We start from the raw sequence: 23,851 nt of genomic DNA, 5'->3' as shown, positions 1-23,851 counted from the left end.
AGAGGGGAAGAGAGATGGATGGGGGAGGGGAGCGATGGAGACTTGTTAGGGGGTGGGATGGAGAGACACCCTGGAGAGCGAAAGAGGAGAGGAAAGAAATAGAAACCAGAGACAGGGACGAGCTAGACATGTTACATTAGGTGTCAGCCATGGCTCAGTGGGTAGCACACTTGCCTCTGAGTCAGAATAGTTGTGCGTTCATAATCCCACTCCAGAGACTTGAGCACAAAATCCAGCTGGAAGGTGCTGTCTTTTGGATGTGATGTTAAACCGAAGCTCAGTCTGCCCTCTCAGGTGGACGTAAAAGATCCCACGACACTATTTGAAGAAGAGCAGGGGAATTTTCCCCGGTGCCCTGGACAAAATTTATCCCTCAAACCAAAACGTAAAACAGATTATTTGGTCCTTTTATGGTATTGTTGTTTCTGGGATCTTGCTGTGCTCAAATTGGCTGCCACGTTTCCCTACATTGCAACAGTAACTACACTTCCAAAGTATTTCATTGTCTGCAAATCACTGTGGGACGTCCTGAGATTGTGAAAGGCTCTGTATAAATACAAGTTCTTTCTTTCTTTATATGGCAGCTGCCACTCGATGGTTTATTTTCCCTAAACTGTTAATGGGAGACGATGTATGTCGTGTCAGTAATAAAAGCCCCACTCCAGGACTTGAGCACGTAATCGAGACTGACACTCCCAGTGTAGTACTGAGGGAGTCCTGCACTGTCGGAGGCGCCGTCATTCGGATGAGATGTTAAGCCGAGGCCCCGTCTGTCTCTTCAGGTGGATGTTAAAGATCCCATGGTGTTATTGGAAGAGCAGCGCTGTTCCCCTGGTGCCTTGGCTAACATTCCTCCCTCAAGCGACACCACCATAACATAATAATTGGTCATTCCCCTGGTTGCTATTTGTGGGATCTTGCTACCCTCAAAAATGGCTGCCATGTTTGCCCACACGATGACAGCGACTGCACTTCGAAATAAATCATTGCGCGTGAAGCCCTTTGGGGGTATTTTAAGCAATGGAGATAAGGCGCTATATAAATATGCAAGGCCGTCTTTACTTGTTAATAGCAATGACGAAAATAAAGGTTTGAGACAAAAGAAAAAACGTTCCTCGTGCGCCGGAAACATTTTGTTCGGGAGGGCGGGCCGGCCCCTCGCTGACGACGCGGTGAAGGGTCAGTGGGGTTTTGGACCAACTGATTGATGAAATGAGGCTGCCCAGAGTCTGTCCACACCGGACCCTGAGGTGCCCCTTTAAATATGCTAATGAAGTCTGTTGAATATTAATTTATGTAAAGTGAGCAATGACGTAACACACAGCCATGTTCCTGCCCCTTTCGTAGTTGACAATCTGACTGGCTCAGTGGTGGCAGCCCCGCCGGTTCATTGGTCAATGTTTGTATCAATCAAGGCAGGGAGGGGATTTGATTGGTGGCGAGAAGCGATACAGCGATGGTCTCCCCCAATCGGAGTCTCTTTGTCCGCTTGCTCGGTTGCTGGAAGCCGCTGTTCAGCGACAGATTTCTGCTTGTGACGAACACCGTGAGCTCCGGAGCCCTGATGGCGACTGGGGACATAATCCAGCAAACCCGAGAAATCCGCAGGGACCCGGACCACCTGCGGGAATGGGCTCGAACAGGTAAAAGAATAACTTGCCTTTCTCATTGCCTTTTACCACCTCGGGACGTCCCAAAGCGTTTTACAGCCGATCAAGTACTTTTTTGAAGTGTGGTCATTGGTGTGAGGAAACGCGGGTACAAGTCTGTCACTGTATAACACTGGGGTACAGTACTGGTGGGTACAGGTCTGTCACTGTATAACACTGGGGTACAGTACTGGTGGGTACAGGTCTGTCACTGCATATCACTGGGGTACAGTACTGGTGGGTACAGGTCTGTCACTGTATAACACTGGGGTACAGTACTGGTGGGTACAGGTCTGTCACTGTATAACACGGGTACAGTACTGGTAGGTACAGGTCTGTCACTGTATAACACTGGGGTACAGGGGTGGTCCAGATTGGGACCCAGTGGTGATGACCCCCACCCCACCCCGGGCTTGCTCCCGTGCAAAAATAGTCACAGGCAAAGTACGAAAAGGGCCATCCAGTCCTGCGGTTGTGGTTTAACCTGTAACAGTGACTCGGGATTAACTTTCCACTCACTCAATATCTTGGATCCTTCTCTTTGCCTTCCGTTCAAGGCTGAAGGGTAGGACGCGGGGGACACAGTACTGGCTCTTTCTCTTGCCGGTATCACTGTTGTGTGTTTCTTTGCTCCATTCTCCACTCAGGCCGAATGTTTGCTACAGGCTGTTTATTGGGCCCCATTGTGCATTACTGGTACAGGGGTCTGGATGGAAGATTCCCGGGGAGAACAACACCCATCGTCGTCAAAAAGGTTCTGTTGGACCAGATCATTGCCTCGCCCATCTTCGGCATCTTTTACTTCTTTGGTACGTCTAACATTTCTGTGTCTCCGAAGAGTCTCGGCCACAATTGACATTGTACCTCCCTCACCCAGTGCAGGAGGTGTGGGAAATCTTCACACTGCACCCATTCAATCTGTGAAGAAAGACCAGCACCACTGGTGGGTACAGGTCTATCACTGTACAACACTGGGGTACAGGTCTGTCACTGTATAACACTTGGGTACAGTACTGGTGGGTACAGGTCTGTCACTGTATAACACTTGGGTACAGTACTGGTGGGTACAGGTCTGTCACTGTATAACACGGGGGTACAGTATTATTCAGTGAGGAAGTGATGATTCAGCTGTACTGAGCCTTGCTCAGACCCTCACCTGGAGATACTGCGTTCAGTTCTGGGCACCGCAGCTCAGGAAGGATATATTGGCCTTGGAGGGGGTGCAGCGCAGATTCACCAGAATGATACCGGGGCTAAAAGGGTTAAATTATGAAGGCAGGCTGTGTAAACTTGGCTTGTATTCCCTCGAGTTTAGATGGTTATGGGGTGATCTAATTGAGGTATTTAGGATGATAAAGGGATTCGATGGGGGAGTTGGAGAGAAACTATTTCCCCCGGTGGTGGAATCCAGAACAGGGGGGAGTAACCTTAATATTAGAGCCAGGACCTAATCGACTGGCGGAACAGACTCGAGGCACTGCATGGCTTGCTCCTGTTCCTATGTTTCTATCAGCGTGGCGTGGTTTGTGTAACGATAATGAGGTGTTGGTGGGACAGGAGGAGGATAACGCAGCTCGCGGAGGTGAAGGCAGCCTGTCACAAAGGATTTGTACCTGATCTGAAATGTTTAACTGTGACCCTGTGATCTATTCCGACAGGGATGGGAACATTAGAAGGACACAGTCTCATGGACTGCGGTCTGGAGTTCAAGAACAAGTTCTGGGAATTTTACAAGGTAAAACTCCAAAAGTCTTTTGCCGTGGAAACTTGGTTTTGGCATTTGATGGTTTCCCTGCCAGTCCCGTCCTCTGATATTTGGAGCATCTTTTGCCAGAGCCGGCTATCAGCCACAAAAATAAAACACAAACCCTTTCTTGTCTTGCAGCTTAATCAGTGTTAATGTAGCCCATGTCACTAACCTGAGAGTTTTAGCAAAGATTAGATGGAATTGTGAATCACGACCCCGGATAATCCCGTGTTGTACAAATAGAATTTGATGCCTCGGGACGTCCCAAACTGCTTTACAGCCAATGAAGTACTTTTGAAGTGTCGTTACTGTTGTAATGTGCTCCTGGTGAACCCACTGCACCCCCTCCAAGGCCAGAATATCCTTCCCGAGGTGCGGGGCCCAGAAGTGAACCCAGTCTCCAGACGGGGTCTGACCAGGGCTCTGTACAACTGCAGCATCACTTCCTCCCCTTTGAATTGCAGGTTTCAAACTTTGACTGCCCAGCTCACAGCCCCAGCGTCCCGGGATTGTTGGCGGGACGCTGCACCACAGAGGTGGATGCCACACCGAAGGAAAAACTTGGTGGGGGTGGGGAGGAGAAAGAGACCCCCTGTATCTCCCCCACCCCCAAACACCCCAACTTGAAACCAGCCTTTCAGGAGGGGTTGAAATTGCCGATTTGCTTTTGTGGAGTCACTTCAGGAGATTTAACGTTTGAATGAATTGTCTGTTTACAGGCGGACTGGACGGTTTGGCCGGCGGCCCAGATGATCAACTTCTTTTACGTCCCTCAGAAATTCCGCGTGCTGTACGTGAATTTTCTAACTGTTGGATGGTACACTTTCCTCTCCTATCTGAAACACCAGGTACGTGGATTTTGGCAGGAGCTCGAATCTTGTCCGTGACGTCTTCTTGGTGAGGGACATTAGTCCTGAATATTTGACCCAGTCTCCCCATCAAACACTCCCAGGGCAGGTACAGCACGGGTTAGATACAGAGTAAAGCTCCCTCTACACTGTCCCATCAAACACTCCCAGGGCAGGTACAGGGTTAGATACAGAATAAAGCTCCCTCTACACTGTCCCATCAAACACTCCCAGGGCAGGTACAGCACGGGTTAGATACAGGGTAAAGCTCCCTCTACACTGTCCCATCAGACACTCCCAGGGCAGGTACAGCACGGGTTAGATACAGAGTAAAGCTCGCTCTGTGCTGTACTAACCCTCCGTCAGAGGACTCCCTTCTGTCCCAGTATTTGCACACTTCCCACACCCGTGGTTTCGATGAGTAAGATTTACAATTAGTATTGAATTAGAGCAGTTTTGTGCTATGACCCCTGCCCACTTGACCCTGTGGCAAAGTAACTGGCAATTGGTCCCAGCAGCCAACAGAAAGGGAAGACTTTCACCTTATTGGGGATGAACTACGTTTGAACTTGGATCCCAGAGGTGAAAGGTTGCCTTCTCACTTGCTCCACTGGTAGGAAGTGGTGGGATGCAGCATATTGTTCGCTCAGTGACGGTAAGGTTATTGCTCGGGAGCCACCTGTTGTGTATTTTATTTGCTGCCCCTTCTGATGTCAGTCTAGCTCAGCCGTCTCTTATCATTGAATTGTATAGCAGGGAAGGAGGCCGTTCGGCCCATCGTACTCGTGCCGGCTCTTTGAAAGAGCTATCCAATTAGTCCCACTCCCCTGTTCTTTCCCCATAGCCCTGCAAATTTTTCCCCTTCAAGTATTTATCCAATTCCCTTTTGAAAGTTATTATTGAATCTGCTTCCACCGCCCTTTCAGGCAGCGCATTCCAGATCATAACAACTCGCTGCGTTAAAAGAAATCTCCTCATCTTCCCTCTGGCTCTTTTGCCAATTATTTTAAATCTGTGTCTTCTGGTTACCGACCCTCCTGCCAGTGGGAACAGTTTCTCCCTATCATTCTGTACAATGAGAGTTTGATGAATAGAGATACTGATAAGTATTTGGTTACCCAAAAAATGCACATGATAAATAATATTCAACTGAATATGAGACAGGGCTGAAAGGATATTGCAAACCTTCGACTGAGCCTCACAACGAATGCATGTGTGCACTCGGAGACAGTTATTCATTTGTCTTTGGCAATTTTTAGCCGATATGTGGATATTTGTGGTCCCAAAAACTTGAGCCTTTTAAATCTGATAAAAAGAGTGAAAAAAATCTTCATGTTGTTACGATATTGGCCCACTCCAGAGACTTGAGCACGTAATCCCAGGCCGACACTCCCGGTGCAATACTGAGGGAGTGCTGCACTGTCGGAGGTGCCGTCTCTCGGATGAGATGTTAAACCGAGGCCTCGTCTGCCCCCTCAGGTGGACGTAAATGATCCCATGGGCACTATTGGAAGAAGAGCAGGGGAGTTCTCCCTGATGTCCTGGGCCATTATTTATCCCTCAATTAACATCGCTAAAAGCAATTTATCCGGTCATTCTCACATTGCTGTTTGTGGGATCTTGCTGTGCGCAAATTGGTTGCCGCATTTCCCTACATTACGACAGTGACTACACTTCAAAAAAAAAAGTACTTCTTTGGCTGTAAAGAGCTTTAAGACGTCCTGAGGTTGTGAAAGGCGCTATATCATCTCAGCCCCAAGGCATTGCTGCAGGAGTTCCTCAGGGCAGTGTCCTAGGCCCAACCATCTTCAGCTGCTTCATCAATGACCTTCCCTCCATCATAAGGTCAGAAATGGGGATGTTCGCTGATGACTGCACAGTGTTCAGTTCCATTCGCAACCCCTCAGATAATGAAGCAGTCCGAGCCTGCATGCAGCAAGACCTGGACAACATCCAGGCTTGGGCTCATAAGTGGCAAGTAACATTCGCGCCAGATAAGTGCCAGGCAATGACCATCTCCAACAAGAGAGAGTCTAACCACCTCCCCTTGACATTCAACGGCATTACCATCGCCGAATCCCCCACCATCAACATCCTGGGGGTCACCATTGACCAGAAACTTAACTGGACCAGCCATATAAATACTGTGGCTACAAGAGCAGGTCAGAGGCTGGGTATTCTGCGGCGAGTGACTCACCTCCTGACTCCCGAAAGCCTTTCCACCATCTACAAGGCACAAGTCAGGAGTGTGATGGAATACTCTCCACTTGCCTGGATGAGTACAGCTCCAACAACACTCAAGAAGCTTGACACCATCCAAGATAAAGCAGCCCGCTTGATTGGCACCCCATCCACCACCCTAAACATTCACTCCCTTCACCACCGGCGCACTGTGGCTGCAGTGTGTACCATCCACAGGATGCACTGCAGCAACTCGCCAAGGCTTCTTCGACAGCACCTCCCAAACCCGCGACCTCTACCACCTAGAAGGACAAGGGCAGCAGGCGCATGGGAACAACACCACCTGCACGTTCCCCTCCAAGTCACACACCATCCCGACTTGGAAATATATCGCCGTTCCTTCATTGTCGCTGGGTCAAAATCCTGGAACTCCCTTCCTAACAGCACTGTGGGAGAACCGTCACCACACGGACTGCAGCGGTTCAAGAAGGCGGCTCACCACCACCTTCTCGAGGGCAATTAGGGATGGGCAATAAATGCCGGCCTTGCCAGCGACGCCCACATCCCGTGAACGAATAAAAAAATATATATATATAAATGCAAGTTCTTTCTTTCTCTCTTGCTCTCAGGGTCAACCAGGCAAAGGAATCTTGTTGGATGAGTCAGGTATTCCGGACGAACAGAAGACAGAGCCGGTGACCTCTGTGATGCCTCTGGAAGACGAGCAGTAGCGACTGGCTCCCAGCCGGCAAGGAACCTCAATCGAAGGACCGAAGATCCTGCACCTGTCGGCCTTCAGTACGACCCAGGGCAACTTGGACTGTATCCCACTGACAGCCGGGTCCCAAAATAAACGGATCAAAGTTTCCCCGCCCTCTCCATCTGGGGGCCAAACAAAGCAAAATTACCACCGGAATAGTCTGGATATAATTATTTTTAATAGTCGAAATTGTGATTCTGGACTGTGAAAAATTAAAAATTTTTTTAAGTGATTAGCTAGAGAAAGACTTGCATTTAGATATCATCTTTCACAACCTCAGGACGTCCCAAAGTGCTTTACAGCCAATGAAGTACTTTTTGAAGTGTAGTCACTGTTGTAATATAGGAAACGCGGCAGTCAATTTGCGCATAGCAAGATCCCACAAACAGCAATGAGGTAATAACCAGATAATCGGTTTTAGTGGTGTTGGTTGAGGGATAAATATTAGCCCAGGACACCGGGGAGAACTCCCCTGCTCTTCCTCGAAATAGCGTCATGAGGATGTTTTACGTCCGCCTGAGAGGACAGACTGGGTCTTGGTTTAACGTCTCCTCCGAAAGACAGCACCTCCGACGGTGCGGCGCCCCCTCGGTACCGGCCCTCCGACGGTGCGGCGCCCCCTCGGTACCGGCCCTGGGAGTGTCAGCCTAGATTTTGTGCTCAAGTCTCTGGCGTGGGGCTCGAACCCACGACCTTCTGACTCCGAATGCTACAGTGCTCCCACGGAGCTGCGGCTAGATGGTGCCGCTGGGCTTGGTGCCTCTCCCTCTCCTAAATAACTGCCCTGTGAAGGCTCCTGCTGGCTGCTGGTCGGCTTTTTGGTCCAAGTTTAAAGCCAGAAAGGGCAACCTGGGGGGAGGGGGAACGTGGGGGACCTCTTCCTGATTCAGTTCTCCCTGCAGTTTAGAGTAATGCGTTCAGCTCTGGGCCCCACACCTTGGGAAGGAGATATTGGCCTTGGAGGGGGCGCAGTGTAGATTCACCAGAATGATACCGGGGCTAAAGGGTTAAATGATGAGGACAGGTTGCGTAGAGTAGACTTGTATTCTCCCCTGTATAGAAGATTAAGGGATGATCTAATTGAGGTATTTGAGATGATTAAAGGATTTGATAGGGTAGATAGAGAGAAACTATTTCCTCTGGAGGGGGAGTCCTGAACAAGGGGGAATAACCTTAAAATTAGAGCCAGGCCGTTCAGTGGGTGATGTCAGGAAGCACTTCTTCACACAAAGGGGAGTGGAAATCTGGAACTCTCTCCCACAAAAAGCTGTTGAGGCCGGGGGTCAATTGAAAATTTCAAAACTGAGATTGATAAATTTTTGTTAGGCAAAGGGGATTACGGAACCAAGGGTAGATGGAGTTAAGATACAGATCAGCCATGATCTTAATTAATGGCAGAACAGGCTCGAGGGGCTGAATGGTCTCTTCCTGTCCCTATGTTCCTAGAGGACCTCACACTGGCCCAGATTTTGCTGTCAAAATAACGGCGAGGCTAATGGCATTGGCCGTTATTTATGCACAAATGGTCCAGCAACTTCAGGCGAGGGGCAGATGCGAGGTTAAACGCGGATATCCAAAAGTTGCTGTCCGAGACACACCATTCCGCTGTTAGCTTTGCGAAAAAGGCATCTCGCCGTCTGCGTCACCGTTGAAATACATTGAGCTGCGTGACGTTCCTGTATTTTCACGATAGATACGAAGTGAACTCGCCACAGAAAGTTAAGTCTTGTCCATTCCCGCCTACGTTTCCTTTTAATACTGTGATAAGCGTTAATTACTGCCAGTCAACCTCTCTGGCGCTGAAAGTTAATATTACAAGTGTGGGGTCTCATTCCTTCAGGTTTTAATTGTTGTTGGAGATTTTAAAAATGTAAAATTTTAAATTTTGTTTTACTTATCCTTGCTGTCTTTTTTCTCTCTCTCTCAATCCAATCTTTCTTTCCCTCTCTTTATTTCTCTTTCTGTACCTGATTTGACGTTGAATTCACCCTCTCTAATTTACATTTCCTTCTCGGTCCTTGCGCTGTTAATTTCACAATCCGTCAATCTGATTGGCGAATGAGATACCCAGTTGCGTGCCCTGTTCACTCAGGTCCCAGATGCCCTCTTTCCCCCACTGCCCCTTTATCACCTCGCACTTTCAGCAAGTCGCCACGCGTAAAATTTAAAAACCTAAACGTGCAAAGGCAAATCTAACGAATGGCAGAAGCGGTTCGATGCCCCGCTCCAGCAAATTGTGGCCCTTTGTCGCACTTTGCACTGCACGGGGCCAATGAAGTACACTGGTTCACAATCCTGTGCCCACAATGCATTACAACGGGACATGCTCCCACCATGCACTGCTCTGTTGCGTGCTCCCACAATGCATTGCTGTGCTGCATGCTCCCACCATGCACTGCTCTGTTGCGTGCTCCCACCATGCACTGCTCTGTTGCGTGCTCCCACCATGCACTGCTCTGTTGCGTGCTCCCACCATGCACTGGTCTGTTGCGTGCTCCCACCATGCACTGCAGTGCTGCATGCTCCCACCATGCACTGCTCTGTTGCGTGCTCCCACAATGCACTGCAGTGCTGCATGCTCCCAGCATGCTCTGCAGTGCTGCATGCTCCCACAATGCACTGCAGTGCTGCATGCTCCCACCATGCACTGCTCTGTTGCGTGCTCCCACCATGCACTGCTCTGTTGCGTGCTCCCACCATGCACTGCTCTGTTGCGTGCTCCCACAATGCTTTGCATACTGAAACTGTTGGCTTTAAAAATCGCTTTGAGAAAAGTGCTGTGACGAGAATGTTAACGATGTCACCACATCTTTCATAACTCCAGGCCCCAACCTGAACAGAGGATTGGACGTGACGAGATCATACGACATCTTGCAAGCAAACCACTCAATGCTCCAGAAGAAGCTCGCAGATATCGCGGCCGAGAACGAACTCAAGCAGGCAAAACACGTGTTGGAAGAAACGAAACTCAACAGTCAGAAGAGAGAGCTGCTTAAACAGGTTGAAGATCTCAGAGGGAACTGCACATCCTTAAGCAGGGACTTCCAGAAGATGATGGGTGCTGCTAGAACTAACTATGAAGCAAGCTTCAGACGACTCACTGAACGGATAGGTGGCTATGACCAAAATCTGAACAGACAATTGGAGCAAATAATGGTCAACTGCACACCGCTATCTTCAAACTTTCAGAGAGAGGTCCAGCGGGAGGTCGACCGCTTTGACGCAATGATCAAAGGGATGTGGCATCAAAACAATGAACAAAGCTCGAGGATCGGGATCTTGGAGAAGATGAACGAGGAATGTGAGCAGAAGGCAGCGGCCCAATCGGACCAATTCAGGAAAAGGGAGTCGTCACTGCAAGAGGACGTAGAGAAATACTTGACCGAGAAGGTGCAGCTCCTGGAGGAACGGAATAAGTTGAGGAGACAACTGACGGCCACTAACACCAGAAACGGGCAAACTGATTCCTTCCTCAACCCGGGTTCCGACCGAATATCATCAGTGTCCTGTTTCAGTGAAAGGGTGAGTGCATAAGTGTGGAGGAGCTGCCCCTCCTGATGGCCTGGCTGATTAATCTCAGTGAGACTGTGGCCCAAATAGACCAGGAAGACCCCGACAGTTCAATTGTCAGCCTGTGCTGAGTCGGGGCATTTCAGTAAATGAAGTATCCCTGGGCGAGGAAGAAGGAAAGACAGCCAGGGATCGAACTCCCAATCACTACAGTGACCCCCTGCCACAAAAAGGGCTCATCTGTGGGCGTCAAGTCGGGACAAGAATGGGTTTGGCAGTGAAGGCCCCATGGTCAAATAGCCAGTTCACTGTCCAGATTCACGTATGAAGAAAATACACTTAGGAGAGAGATAAGGAAGGGAAGAGAATAACTTGGAAAAGAAATAAGCGACCTGGGAGTGTTTGATGGGACAGTGTAGAGGGAGCTTTACTCTGTATCTAACCCGTGCTGTACCTGCCCTGGGAGTGTTTGATGGGACAGTGTAGAGGGAGCTTTACTCTGTATCTAACCCGTGCTGTACCTGCCCTGGGAGTGTTTGATGGGACAGTGTAGAGAGAGCTTTACTCTGTATCTAACCCGTGCTGTACCTGCCCTGGGAGTGTTTGATGGGACAGTGTAGAGGGAGCTTTACTCTGTATCTAACCCGTGCTGTACCTGCCCTGGGAGTGTTTGATGGGACAGTGTAGAGGGAGCTTTACTCTGTATCAAACCCGTGCTGTACCTGCCCTGGGAGTGTTTGATGGGACAGTGTAGAAGGAACTTTACAACAACAACAACTTGCATTTATATAGCACCTTTAACATAGTAAAACGTCCCAAGGCGCTTCACAGGAGCAATTATCAAACAAAATTTGACACCGAGCCACATAAGGAGATATTAGGACAGCTGACCGAAAGCTTGGTTAAAGAGGTGGGTTTTAAGGAGTGTCTTAAAGGAGGAGAGAGAGGCGGAGAGGTTTAGGGAGGGAATTCCAGAGCTTAAGGCCTGGGCAGCTGAAGGCACGGCCGCCAATGGTGGAGCCATTAAAACGGGGAATGAGCAAGAGGCCAGAATTGGAGGAGTGCAGAGATCTCGGAGGGTTGTAGAGCTAGAAGAGGTTACAGAGATAGGGAGGGGGCGAGGGCCACGGAGGGATTTGAAAACAAGGATTTTAAAATCGAGCCGTTCCTGGACTGGGAGCCAATGTAGGTCAGCGAGCTCAGGGGGTGATGGGAGACCTAAATTGGAACGACCTTTCTTTTTGGGGATGAAGCATCACAAAGCCAAGGCACATGGAGTATGGTCACTTCGGTCGGGCTGAAGCCTTTGGAACTGGACCCTGTGCAGGGTCAGCACCTTCAGGAGAGGAAGGAAAACGGTGGGGGAGAGAAGGAATAAATCCCAATAACTTTGTTAGACACGACTTCCTTTCCTTAAAGTCGAGTTGGTTCGGATATTTATTGGGTTGACTCCCACTGAATGCTCTTCAATTGCTTCCTTGATAACATCGTTCAATATACTTCTTCCCACAGTTTAAAAAGTAAGGATTGCATTTCTATAGCAACTTTCATATCCTCAGGACGTCCCAAAGTGTTTCACAGCCAATGAAGTACTTTTGAAGTGTAGTCACTGTTGTAATGTAGGAAACACAGCAGCCAATTTGTGCACAGCAAGATCCCACAAACAGCAACATGACAATTGCCAGATAAACTGTTTTAGTGGTGTCGGTTGAGGGATAAATATTGGCCAGGACACTGGGGAGAACTCCCCTGCTCTTCTTCAAAATAGTGGCCATGGGATCTTTGAGAGGGCAGATGGGACATCAGTTTAACATCTCATCCAAAAGACAGCACCTCCGACAGTGCAGCGCTCCCTCAGTATCAGCTTAGATTATGGGGATCAAACCCACAACTTCCGAACTCAAAGGTGAGAGAGCAACCCACTGAGCCACTGCTGACATTTTAATGGTCCTGTGTGACTATCAAACCCCTTTGGGAGTTTCACTGCGACAGTGGCCTCACACCATTCAAATCCAGCTCCCCTCATCCTATGTTTATTTCCAGAATGAAAAGCTCGTGACTATTCTCTTGCCTTTCATTCCATTCTCACTCCCTGGGGGAAAGGGGTATTGCTGGTGTTTACTATTTGTGATCTGGAGCCCAGTCTGAGAGCTTCCTCCTTCCTCTTGGCAATGGCTGTTTATTTAACCTGTGACCTTCTCTCTGTTGCCCAGACACAGCAGTTCCTGTTCTGCATGAAGGAGAGGGACTGTTACCATAGAATTACATCGAATGTACAGCACAGAAACAGGCCATTCGGCCCAACTGGTCTGTGCTGGTGTTTATGCTCCACACGAGCCTCCTCCCTCCCTACTTCATCTCACCCTATCAGCATATCATAGAATCATAGAAGTTTACAACATGAAAACAGGCCCTTCGGCCCAACATGTCCATGTCGCCCAGTTTATGCTACTAAGCTAGTCCCAATTGCCTGCACTTGGCCCATATCCCTCTATACCCATCTTACCCATGTAACTGTCCAAATGCTTTTTAAAAGACAAAATTGTACCCGCCTCTACTACTGCCTCTGGCAGCTCGTTCCAGACACTCACCACCCTTTGAGTGAAAAAATTGCCCCTCTGGACCCTTTTGTATCTCTCCCCTCTCACCTTAAATCTATGCCCCCTCGTTATAGACTCCCCTACCTTTGGGAAAAGATTTTGACTATCTACCTTATCTATGCCCCTCATTATTTTATAGACTTCAATAAGATCACCCCTTAACCTCCTACTCTCCAGGGAAAAAAGTCTCAGTCTATCCAACCTCTCCCTATAAGTCAAACCATCAAGTCCCGGTAGCATCCTAGTAAATCTTTTCTGCACTCTTTCTAGTTTAATAATATCCTTTCTATAATAGGGTGACCAGAACTGTACACAGTATTCCAAGTGTGGCCTTACTAATGTCTTGTACAACTTCAACAAGACATCCCAACTCCTGTATTCAATGTTCTGACCAATGAAACCAAGCATGCTGAATGCCTTCTTCACCACCCTATCCACCTGTGACTCCACTTTCAAGGAGCTATGAACCTGTACTCCTGGATCTCTTTGTTCTATAACTCTCCCCAACGCCCTACCATTAACGGAGTAGGTCCTGGCCCGATTCGATCTACCAAAATGCATCATCTCACATTTATCTAAATTAAACTCCATCTGCCATTCATCGGCCCACTGGCCCAATTTATCAAGATCCCGGTGCAATCCTAGATAACCTTCTTCACTGTCCACAATGCCACCAATCTTGGTGTCATCTGCAAACTTACTAACCATGCCTCCTAAATTCTCATCCAAATCATTAATATAAATAACAAATAACAGTGGACCCAGCACCGATCCCTGAGGCACACCGCTGGTCACAGGCCTCCAGTTTGAAAAACAACCCTCTACAACCACCCTCTGTCTTTCCTTCTATTCCTTTCTCCCTTATGTACTTATCCAGTTTCCCCTTAAATGCATCTACACTATTCACCTCAACTACTCTTTGTGGTAGCAAATTCCACATTCTCACCACTCTCTGAGTAAAGACATTTCTCCTGAATTCTCTATTGGATTTATTGGTGACTATCTTATATTTGTGGCCCTGGTTCTGGTCTCCCCCACAAGTGGAAACATCTTCTGTACGTCTACCCTATCAAACCCTTTCATAATCTTAAAGACCTCTATCAGGTCACCCCCCCAATCTCCTCTTTTCTAGAGAAAAGAGCCCCAGCCTGTTCAATCTTTCCTGATAGGTATAACCTCTCAGTTCTGGTATCATCCGAGTAAACCTTCTTTGTACCTTCTCCAGTGCCTTGATATCCCTTTTTATAATATGGAGACCAGAACTGTTTGCAATACTCCAAGTGTGGTCGAACCAAGGTTCTGTACAAGTTTAACATAACTTCTCTGCTTTTCAATTCTATCCCTCTAATGAATCCCAGTGCTTGGTTTGCTTTTTTATGGCCTTATTAACCTGCGTCGCTACTTTTAGTGATTTGTGTATCTGTACCCCCTGAACCCTCTACTCTTCGACCCTATTTAGACTCTTATTATCCAAGGAGTATGTGGCCCCCTTATTCTTCCTACTGAAATGCACCACCTCACACTTTTCTATATTGAAATTCATGAGCCTTTTACAGGCCCATTACCAATCCAGAAGAGGTTGCACTGTGTGAGTACAAGGCATGGATCAGACCCCATCACTGATTCACAGGGAAGGTATTAATTGGATACATCCTTAGAGGCAGAGAATGGAAATGATTCTGGGTGTGGGGAATGTACGTTGTGAGGGAAGGCTGAGTGAGTTGGTTTTGTTCTACAGTAGTTGGGAAAGAGTGAACGTCGAGGCAAACTCAGTAAAAGTTTTCAAGGTTACGACGGTTCAAATCCCTGATCGTGAGGACACTATCTGATGCTGATAGTGTCCTGTCTGACTCGGCTCACTCCTGCTCCACTCTAACACCAGGCCTCAGGCCCACTCCTGTTCCACTCTAACACCAGGCCTCGGGCCCACTCCTGCTCCACTCCAACATCAGGACTAGGGCCCATTCCTGCTCCACTCTAACACCAGGACTAGGGCCCATTCCTGCTCCACTCTAACACCAGGACTAGGGCCCACTCCTGCTCCACTCTAACACCAGGCCTTGGCCCACTCCTGCCCCACTCTAACACCAGGCCTTGGCCCACTCCTGCTCCACTCTAACACCAGGCCTCGGGCCCACTCCTGCCCCACTCTAACACCAGGCCTCGAGCCCACTCCTGCCCCACTCTAACACCAGGCCTCGGGCCCACTCCTGCCCCACTCTAACACCAGGCCTCGAGCCCACTCCTGCCCCACTCTAACACCAGGCCTCGGGCCCACTCCTGCCCCACTCTAACACCAGGCCTCGAGCCCACTCCTGCCCCACTCTAACACCAGGCCTCAGGCCCGCTCCTGTTCCACTCTAACACCAGGCCTTGGGCCCACTCCTGCCCCACTCTAACACCAGGCCTTGGGCCCACTCCTGTCCGATTGTAACAATTTAATTGCTTTGCATCCAAACAGGAGGAACTGGTCAATGCACAGATAAAACATTTGCATCTGGCAGAGGAGAAGAAGACGTTGGAAGGTAAGCAGCTCGAACACTCGGCGCTCACTAGCAGTGTGACCCACACACTGGAACAGATTCGGAGGTGACACCACTTGGTAATCAATGTCTCATTTATTTAATAGTCAAATCAAACATGTGAAGGTATCAAATATTTAGACAACAAAGATCAAAACAATATTTCCCCGTTTGATCTCTGGGCAGAGCTCGTAATTAAGTTGGAAATGTGGTCATTTCAAGTTTTCCCGCAGTGAGGTCGTGTTCCGGTAGTCAGCTGTTCTTCCGACTGCGGTGTCATCTTCAGAGAGCTCAGTGTTCTCTCGACAGAGTGACCTTCGCTGGATCCTCTGCCCTGAGCTCAAAAGACGTTGGGTTTTTATGCCCCCTTGACCGGAAACTCACACCATATATGGGTCAACACTCATAAAATTCTTATAGATTAATGACGCTGTTTTTCAAAGAATTCCAGATGTTTTGATGTTACTCATTTAATCACGAGACCCTTTTCAAGGTTGCATTGTCCAGCTATCGCAACAAGGTCCTGGTCTTGTCGCTATCTTTGGATTAATGTCTGTTTTGGTCATTGTTCCTCTTTTATCACATAGCTGCTCTGTCCAGCAGGGAGGGTGACGGGGTCAATCACCGGTCAAAGGTTAACAGTTTATAATTCAGCAAAATAAGCTGCACAGCCCGTACAGCATGATGGTGCGTAGTATTCTGAAAAAGATGTCACTTTTTCCCTATTTCCGATCTTGTTAAAGATTCCCCACCTTGAGGAGGAGAAGACAAAGTCTTCGACCCCTCACTTATTTAATCAATCTGGTCCAATGGGGGAATGGTTTGGAATGACGCACATTCTGTTTTAACTCCGAGACCCACTGTGGACCCAGCAGGCAGACACTCTGAGGGATGTGGTAACCAGGATTTGTATAATCAGGAACTTCTTAAGTTGCCCTGTCAGTCCTAAACAGCCCCGCCTCCATCTAATGTTCCCGATAGCACGTTTAAGTACACTTTACGGCCAAATTTTACAACCACTCATAAGCTTTCTGTCTGGAGGGTAATGTTTACTTTCATTTTGTATCATTGTGGCCAAAACAGGCACCGATATCTTAGCCCCAATTTAGTAATTCTGGTTGGTGTAAAGCAAGACGTTAACCATCAAACTGGAGATACGGCGCTGCCTTTTGTGTTGGGCCTCCTGTTAATTGTAACCTAATACCTTCCTCTCCGAATAAATCACATTGGTCCTTTTCAAATTCAGTAGTATAATTAGGGGATTCTTCATCCAGGGTGAAACCACAAGCTGGCCGTGCACTTTGTAAAACATCACATCTGCACAACCAGGATCCACTTTTCCTGGGATAGCAGGAAGTGTTTGGAGCAATCCAGATCCCTTCTATTTCCCTTTACTGATACCTTCGATCTTCGGATGATTTACAAATTCCTTACACATATCATCCTCGATCAAGCCCATCGATTCCACTTTCAATCTCGGTTTTACATCAGCAGATAGCAGCGATATTGCAACTACCACGGGAATCAGTCGTGAAATCTCACTCTGCTTGCAAGGCTTGCTGGCAAAATTCATCAATCCAACTCTTCACACTTTAGTGAATAATTCACTGATTGGTGATAAAATCCACATTCCGATCTGATTTCCAAATTTTTATTTCTTTGTCCAGTATAAAATTTGGGATTTAATTGTTTTCCAGAGCATTTAACCCTCTTTTGAATCTGATCATTGTAAAAACCTTTCAGACATAATTGCCTTGAAGATCAGTTGTTCCTTAGTCTTTGTTATTCTGGATGATTGTCAATATCCCCAACCTGTCTCTCTGCCAGTCGTTCTATTAAAACCAGGGACACCCCTTGATCTGATATAACGTCCCCTATCTGCCTATTCATTCCTTTCAGTAATCCCTCTATTTGCTTCTGCATTGTTTAATCTCGATCCTATTGTCTCTGTGAGTTCACCTGAATCTCTTCCCGATTGCACTTAGTAAAACTGTGAACAATTTCTCTTAGTGTGATTAAAAATCTACAAACATTCAATTACATAAATCAGAAGACAAAAGATACAGAAGGAAAAATTTAACAGAGCGGGAATAATCTCTGACTGCAAATTATAACAAGCCTCTTGTGTTTGCGTCACTACGAGTTCGTTCATGCATCTTTTCCTGCGCCTCCCATTTTAAAGTTTTAGTCTCAATTTTAGACCATGTCTGCACCGTCTGCACTCAGGCCTGGGGCAAGGGAATACTCACATCGGCCCAGCTATCGGCTCCCCTGCTTGACCCAACAATCCTAATTGGGCACCTTCTATGATGCAGTTTTCCTGTCATACACATTAACTGAAGCGAATTTACCCTTTGCTTCTACACTTCTCCCTCTAAATATCCCACAGAATGTGATTCTGCCAATTCGGGAAACACTTGGGTCATAATATCCACGATGGGTGAGGATAGGGTAAAAATCGAGGTTTACTCTTATCCCTAACTTGGCCCGTTGGGTGAATCGGAGCGTCCCCCAGATTGCGGATTGTTGATTCAGGTGGAACTTCACCCCTCACATTTGTTTCCCCATTTCCCATCGAATACCAGCGGACAGGGTCGTAGTCCCTTAACACATCCGGGACTTCAACTCGCATCAAAAATCCCAGTGTTTGATCAATAAACAAAAGGACATCTGCTCCGTATGCCGGAGAAATGGTTGCTCATTCTATTCCCTTTCCTTGCTCATTTCCCTTGTGTATCATCTCATTTAGTTTATCCTGCGTCTGAGTGAAAAACTTGGCAGTGTTGTGCGTGTTATAGACGGTATATTGTTCCTCCTGTGCTCGCTCACTGATTGCGTTTCGGATTAGTACATTGACCAGTTTGACCTGTGTATGTTCATAATGTCGCGTATGCTTCTTCATAGTCTCAACATCTATCCCATTCTTCATAGTCTCAACATCTATCCCATTCTTTATAGTCTCAACATCTATCCCATTCTTTATAGTCTCAACATCTATCCCATTCTTCATAGTCTCAACATCTATCCCATTCTTTATAGTCTCAACATCTATCCCATTCTCTATTGTCTGAACATCTATCCCATTCCAAATTGATATTCCTGTTCCCAATACCCTGTTATCGCACCTACCCATCGCACAGGGTCCGACTGTAATTGTCTTGTCCTGAAGATACCCTCCTCTGGTCGAGTTTCTACCCCCATTATGTTATCTTTCACTTCCTACTTCTCGTTCCCGTTTTATCTGCACATCTCTTGTGGGCATTTATCACAATACTGTAAATTGGACATTATTCACTTAGGGCACATTTTACAGTTTCTAAGTCCCTGTCATTTTATACTCCCCAATAATAAATGTAATTAATATCACATTATCCATTTCGCTTCATCTGTGGAGAAAGCACAAAGAATTATTTCTTCTGCCTCCAGTTTCTTTGGAGACTGGGAGTAGAACACCCTACACAACCCTGACCTGATGTCTCAACAGTCTGTGGTCTTGGACGCTCTGTATTTTGCTACCGACTAAGATCCCCCGTTGGACGGCTATAGACCCACAGGGTCAAAGTCGTCCCCAATGTGGAACTAACTCTGTAGAAGGCAACATGATTTTAAAACTTCATGGCAGTACTGACTGAGAAGAAGGCGGAGCCAGCTTCACCACAGCAGCTCCAGACTCAGACAGATTTCAACTCAATTTAAAGAAATTTTGCCGAATTGAAAAGAAAACATTTGATTTCGACCTCAGATCTCACAGACATAAAATAGGACACAGTCCTGCAACTGTAGAATAATTCTCCAAACTCTTTTGACATCTTGTACATGAGATGCACTGCAGCAACTCGCCAAGGCTTCTTCGACAGCACCTCCCAAACCCGCGACCTCTACCACCTAGAAGGACAAGGGCAGCAGGCGCATGGGAACAACACCACCTGCACGTTCCCCTCCAAGTCACACACCATCCCGACTTGGAAATATATCGGCCGTTCTTTCATCGTCACTGGGTCAAAATCCTGGAACTCCCTCCCTAACAGCACTGTGGGAGAACCTTCACCACACGGACTGCAGCGGTTCAAGAAGGCGGCTCACCACCACCTTCTCAAGGGCAATTAGGGATGGGCAATAAATGCTGGTCTCGCCAGCGACGCCCACATCCCATGAACGAATTAAAAAAAAGAAATTTAACAGTGGTACTATGCTTAGAAAACACAACGATTTGAAATGCTTCCATTAAACGACCAGCACTACAAAGGGTGAAGGCTGCTTCAGTTTTGTGAAAAAAGAGGAAATGGAGCCAGCTGCAGCCTGCACACTGCAGAGTGCAACACACTTAAAGAGACAGTACACTTAAAGAGACAGTACACTTAAAGAGACAGTACACTAAACACTGAAGAAATATCCAGTAGCTTGTAACAGTAGGGGAAACGGAATCTTCCCTTTTCACTTTCCCCCCTGTTTTAAATCATCTAACCTTTATCTCTCTTCTTCATTTTCAATCTCTGATGTTTCCGACTTAACTCAATTCTGTTATGATTTAAAATTTCATGCAGGAAAGGGCATTTCTCAGGCTTGTATTGGCTCTCCTGTTTAAAAGTTTCCTCCTTCTCCTCCGTTGCTGGAAGGCTGGAGTATAACGAATGGAAAGGGGGGAACTGGGGAACCAGCGAGGAGTTCCAGTCTCTTTCTCGGTTCACTTTCTAGAACCTCGACGACTGCCTCTCTCCCTTCTGGTCTTTTACTCCGTTACACGCTTTGAGTTTGCTTCAATGATTCTTTGACTTCTGCGACTTCCATTTTGCTGTCCTCATCGAAGCCTTCCCAATCTACTTTACTCTCATCATCGGCTCCTTGTGTCATTGTGTTGTCTGGGGAGCGACAGTTCGCAGTCTCCTCTGCCAACCCTTCCCATCTACCTCGTCTCCATCACCACCCGCTTGGGTCATTGTACAGATACGATCTCTCTTAACTCTCAACTGTTCTTGGTACTGTTGTGTCTGTTTCTGTTTTTGGGTAGTCAGGAGGGTTATTAATTTATCTAACCTTTGTTCCACCTTTCCTGGTTTTTGGAGAGTCATGGTTATTCATTTATCTAATTTTTGTTCTATCTCTCCCGGTTTTTGGAGCGTTGGGAACGGATTTCCCCCATTGTTCCTCTCCCGAGGGGGCGCTACATTACTCTGGCAGCCCACGGCATGATGGCCCATTTTCTGACATCGGAAACACCTGTCATTACGCCTATCATTGACCATACTCCCCCCACTATTACCCCAACCTACCGGTCCCTCTATGGCCGATATCATTTATTCCATGGATCTTTGGGCATTTGGTCTCTTAGGGCTTCCCAGGCCTGAATTGCCACCTCCAAGAGATTCATCCACTGGGTGATTTTATTGACACTTACCCCGAGGGCGGTCTTCACCAGTGGGTGTAACTGAGACAGGACGACCTGTTTTTAAACACCTCGGAGTCTCTGGTTTGGGGCCCCTACCCCTCTGGGTTGAGTCAGCTCAAACAGGTCCATAAACTGTTTCCAAAGGCTCGGGGGAGCTCCTGTGGACCCTGAGTGGTTTGTCCACATTAACTAATGACATTAATTTGATCCAGACCCAATATGTGCATAATATCGAGTTTAACCTCCCATGAGGGGGTGGCAGGGACATGGATATTGGGGTTAAGGGAGACCTTAATTGTTTGTTGGCAGGCGGTCCATATTATCCTTTTTTGATATATTTTAGACAATTCCTGGTGGGCCATATTCAAATATCTAATCCGGCGAGACACCTCTCGCGCGTCCTGAATGGATCCTAGCTCCCGGGACAGAGACTGTGCCTCAGGGGGGGAAATTGATTTCTCCTCCTAAACTGTACCAGTCACGTGACCCTGCCCATTACACCCGCTGGTTAGTGGTCATCACATTCACAGGTAGGGGGGGGCCCTCCGTACTCAGAGGACACAGGAACAAGAGTAGGCCATTCAGCCCCTCGTGCCTGCTCCGCCATTTGATAAGATCATGGCTGATCTGTGATCTAACTCCATATACCTGCCTTTGGCCCATATCCCTTCATACCTTTGGTTGCCAAAAAGCTATCTATCTCACATTTAAATTTAGCAATTGAGCTGGTATCAATTGCCGCTAAATTGACTGTTAAATTCCCAACCTTGGCAATCCTCAATCCCCATTGCTCCTGCCAGATCATTCCAATCTACCTCTCCTTCCCCGTCTGGGTTCCAATTTGTACCTTTTGTTCCTCCAATAACTCCTCGTGTTGCAGCAGGCACCACAGCCCCTTATCGGCCCAATTTGCCCCGTAACTCCTGAGTCATTAACTTACACCATGTGGGGTCCACTGAATTCATGGGTCTTCATATAATCTCCCTTAAACCCCCTCTACAGTCGACGAGTTCCGACTCTAATCTCCTATTTTTCTCTGTCGGTCTATCTCTCTCTTGTAATATTTTATGACTCTGTAGCCCCCCTGCTGGCGCAGTTTTAGCGACCAACTGCAAACTCTCCAGCATTGTAAGGACACCGGTCAGACGTTCTTTCAACCTTTTGTTTTCTTCTGACTGTCTCTTAATTTCCTCTAACTGCTTCCTATTTTCCCCTTTTAATTGTTCAATACGTCCCTCACTCTTAAGTGCACACAAGTTTGCTGCCCCCATAAGGGTCCTTTTACCAACTCTCTCCTTCATCTTTTTATTTCAAACTTGCTCCTTGACCCGTTCTCCGGCCGTCTCATAACCTTCATCCATCTCCACTACTTTGGAGATTAATTCCACAGGTTCCTCAGACCCCTTTAGTTTCCTTTTTTTAGTTTTTTTTCTAACATTTCGTGGACACTTGCCATGATTACTTCTACTAAACGAAACCTTACTTCTGGAATTTGAATGATTCACATCTTTTGTGATCAAATTGTGAGCGAATCAAGTCTGTCGAATTTTAAACATTTTTCCCTTTGGGTGTTTGATTTAATGTCAACACTTCCTGTCTGACTCGCCAATCTGGAACAGATTCGGAGGTGACACTAATTGGTAATCAATGTCTCATTTATTAATAGTCAAATCAAACATGTAAGGGTATCAAATATTTAAACAACAAAGATCAAACAATATTATCCCGTTTGATCTCTGGGCAGAGCTCGTAATTAAGTTGCCAACGTGGTCATTTCAAGTTTTCCCACAGTGACGTTGTGTTCCGGTAGTCAGGTGTTTATTTGATAGCTGTGTCGTCTTCAGAGAGCTAAGTGTTCTTTCGACAGCTGGGTGAACTTCGCTGGATCCTCTGCCCTGAGCTCAAAAGACGTTGGGTTTTTATGCCCCCTTGACCGAAAACTCACACCATATATGGAACACTCATAAGATTCTTATAGATTAACAACGCTGTTTTTCAAAGAATTCCAGATGGTCAACCTGATTTGACAGTATTCATTTAACCACAAGAACCTTTTCAATGGAGCATTGTCCAGCTATCCCATCATGGTCCTGGTCTTGTTGCTATCTTTGGATTAATAAAAAAAACATAAGGAATAGGAGCAGGAGTAGGCCAATGTTTATCCCTCTCAGGTGGACGTAAAAGATCCCACGGCCACTATTGGAGGAAGAGCAGGGGAGTTCTCCCCGGTGTCCTGGGCCAATATTTATCCCACAACCAATGTCACTAAAATGGATTAACTGGTCATTTATCTCATTACTGTTTGTGGGATCTTGCTGTGCACTGATTATCTCCGTGTTTCCTACATTACAACATTGACTACACTTCAAGAGTACCTCAATGGCTATAAAGTGCTTTAGGACGTCCTGAGGTCATGAAAGGTGCTATATAAATGCAAGTTCATTCTTGCTTTATTTAAATATCTGTCCCCTTCACTTTTGCCTCTTGTCCTCCCCTTTCCCCTCCTTTTGGTCAGTCATTCCTGTGAAGGGGCTTCTCCCCTTGACCATTCCCAGCTCTGGTGCAGGGTTCTACCCGGTGAGGGGCTGCCAACTCTGCTTGGTCATAGTCCAGGGGGTTGTGTCACATGACCTGCAACCGGCCCCTCC

General features: G+C 47.2%; 2 protein-coding genes and 1 long non-coding RNA gene across 4 annotated transcripts in view; 2 read left to right on the top strand and 1 right to left on the bottom strand.

The window, feature by feature from the left end:
- Positions 1–1,441: 1,441 nt before the first annotated feature.
- LOC137299636 (mpv17-like protein 2) lies at positions 1,442–7,430 on the top strand. Its single transcript, XM_067968550.1, has 5 exons — positions 1,442–1,643; positions 2,297–2,458; positions 3,308–3,384; positions 4,116–4,244; positions 7,055–7,430. The coding sequence occupies exons 1-5, from the start codon at positions 1,457–1,459 to the stop codon at positions 7,154–7,156; spliced, it is 657 nt and encodes a 218-aa protein (XP_067824651.1). The 5' UTR covers positions 1,442–1,456; the 3' UTR covers positions 7,157–7,430.
- A 56-nt stretch (positions 7,431–7,486) lies between these two features.
- Positions 7,487–23,851, top strand: part of LOC137299634 (paramyosin-like) — a 21,819-nt gene continuing 5,454 nt past the window's right edge. Inside the window, exons 1-3 of one of the 2 annotated variants that reach the window (XM_067968547.1) lie at positions 7,487–7,581; positions 10,010–10,707; positions 15,757–15,820. In XM_067968547.1, coding sequence (XP_067824648.1) covers positions 10,075–10,707; positions 15,757–15,820 — 697 coding nt within the window. In that variant the 5' untranslated portion in view covers positions 7,487–7,581; positions 10,010–10,074. Of the gene's footprint in view, positions 7,582–9,785; positions 10,708–15,756; positions 15,821–23,851 lie in introns of those variants that run through there. The other variant, XM_067968548.1, reaches the window with a different exon arrangement.
- Positions 22,848–23,851, bottom strand: part of LOC137299637 (uncharacterized) — a 49,803-nt gene continuing 48,799 nt past the window's right edge. The window contains exon 5 of the long non-coding RNA XR_010957961.1: positions 22,848–23,309. This is a non-coding gene — a long non-coding RNA (uncharacterized lncRNA). The remainder of the gene's footprint in view (positions 23,310–23,851) is intronic.

Source organism: Heptranchias perlo, chromosome 29, assembly GCF_035084215.1.
Source record: "Heptranchias perlo isolate sHepPer1 chromosome 29, sHepPer1.hap1, whole genome shotgun sequence".
Taxonomy (NCBI): domain Eukaryota; kingdom Metazoa; phylum Chordata; class Chondrichthyes; order Hexanchiformes; family Hexanchidae; genus Heptranchias; species Heptranchias perlo.
The sequence above is the reverse complement of the archived record's forward strand: the minus strand, read 5'-3'. Positions and strand labels throughout refer to the sequence as shown.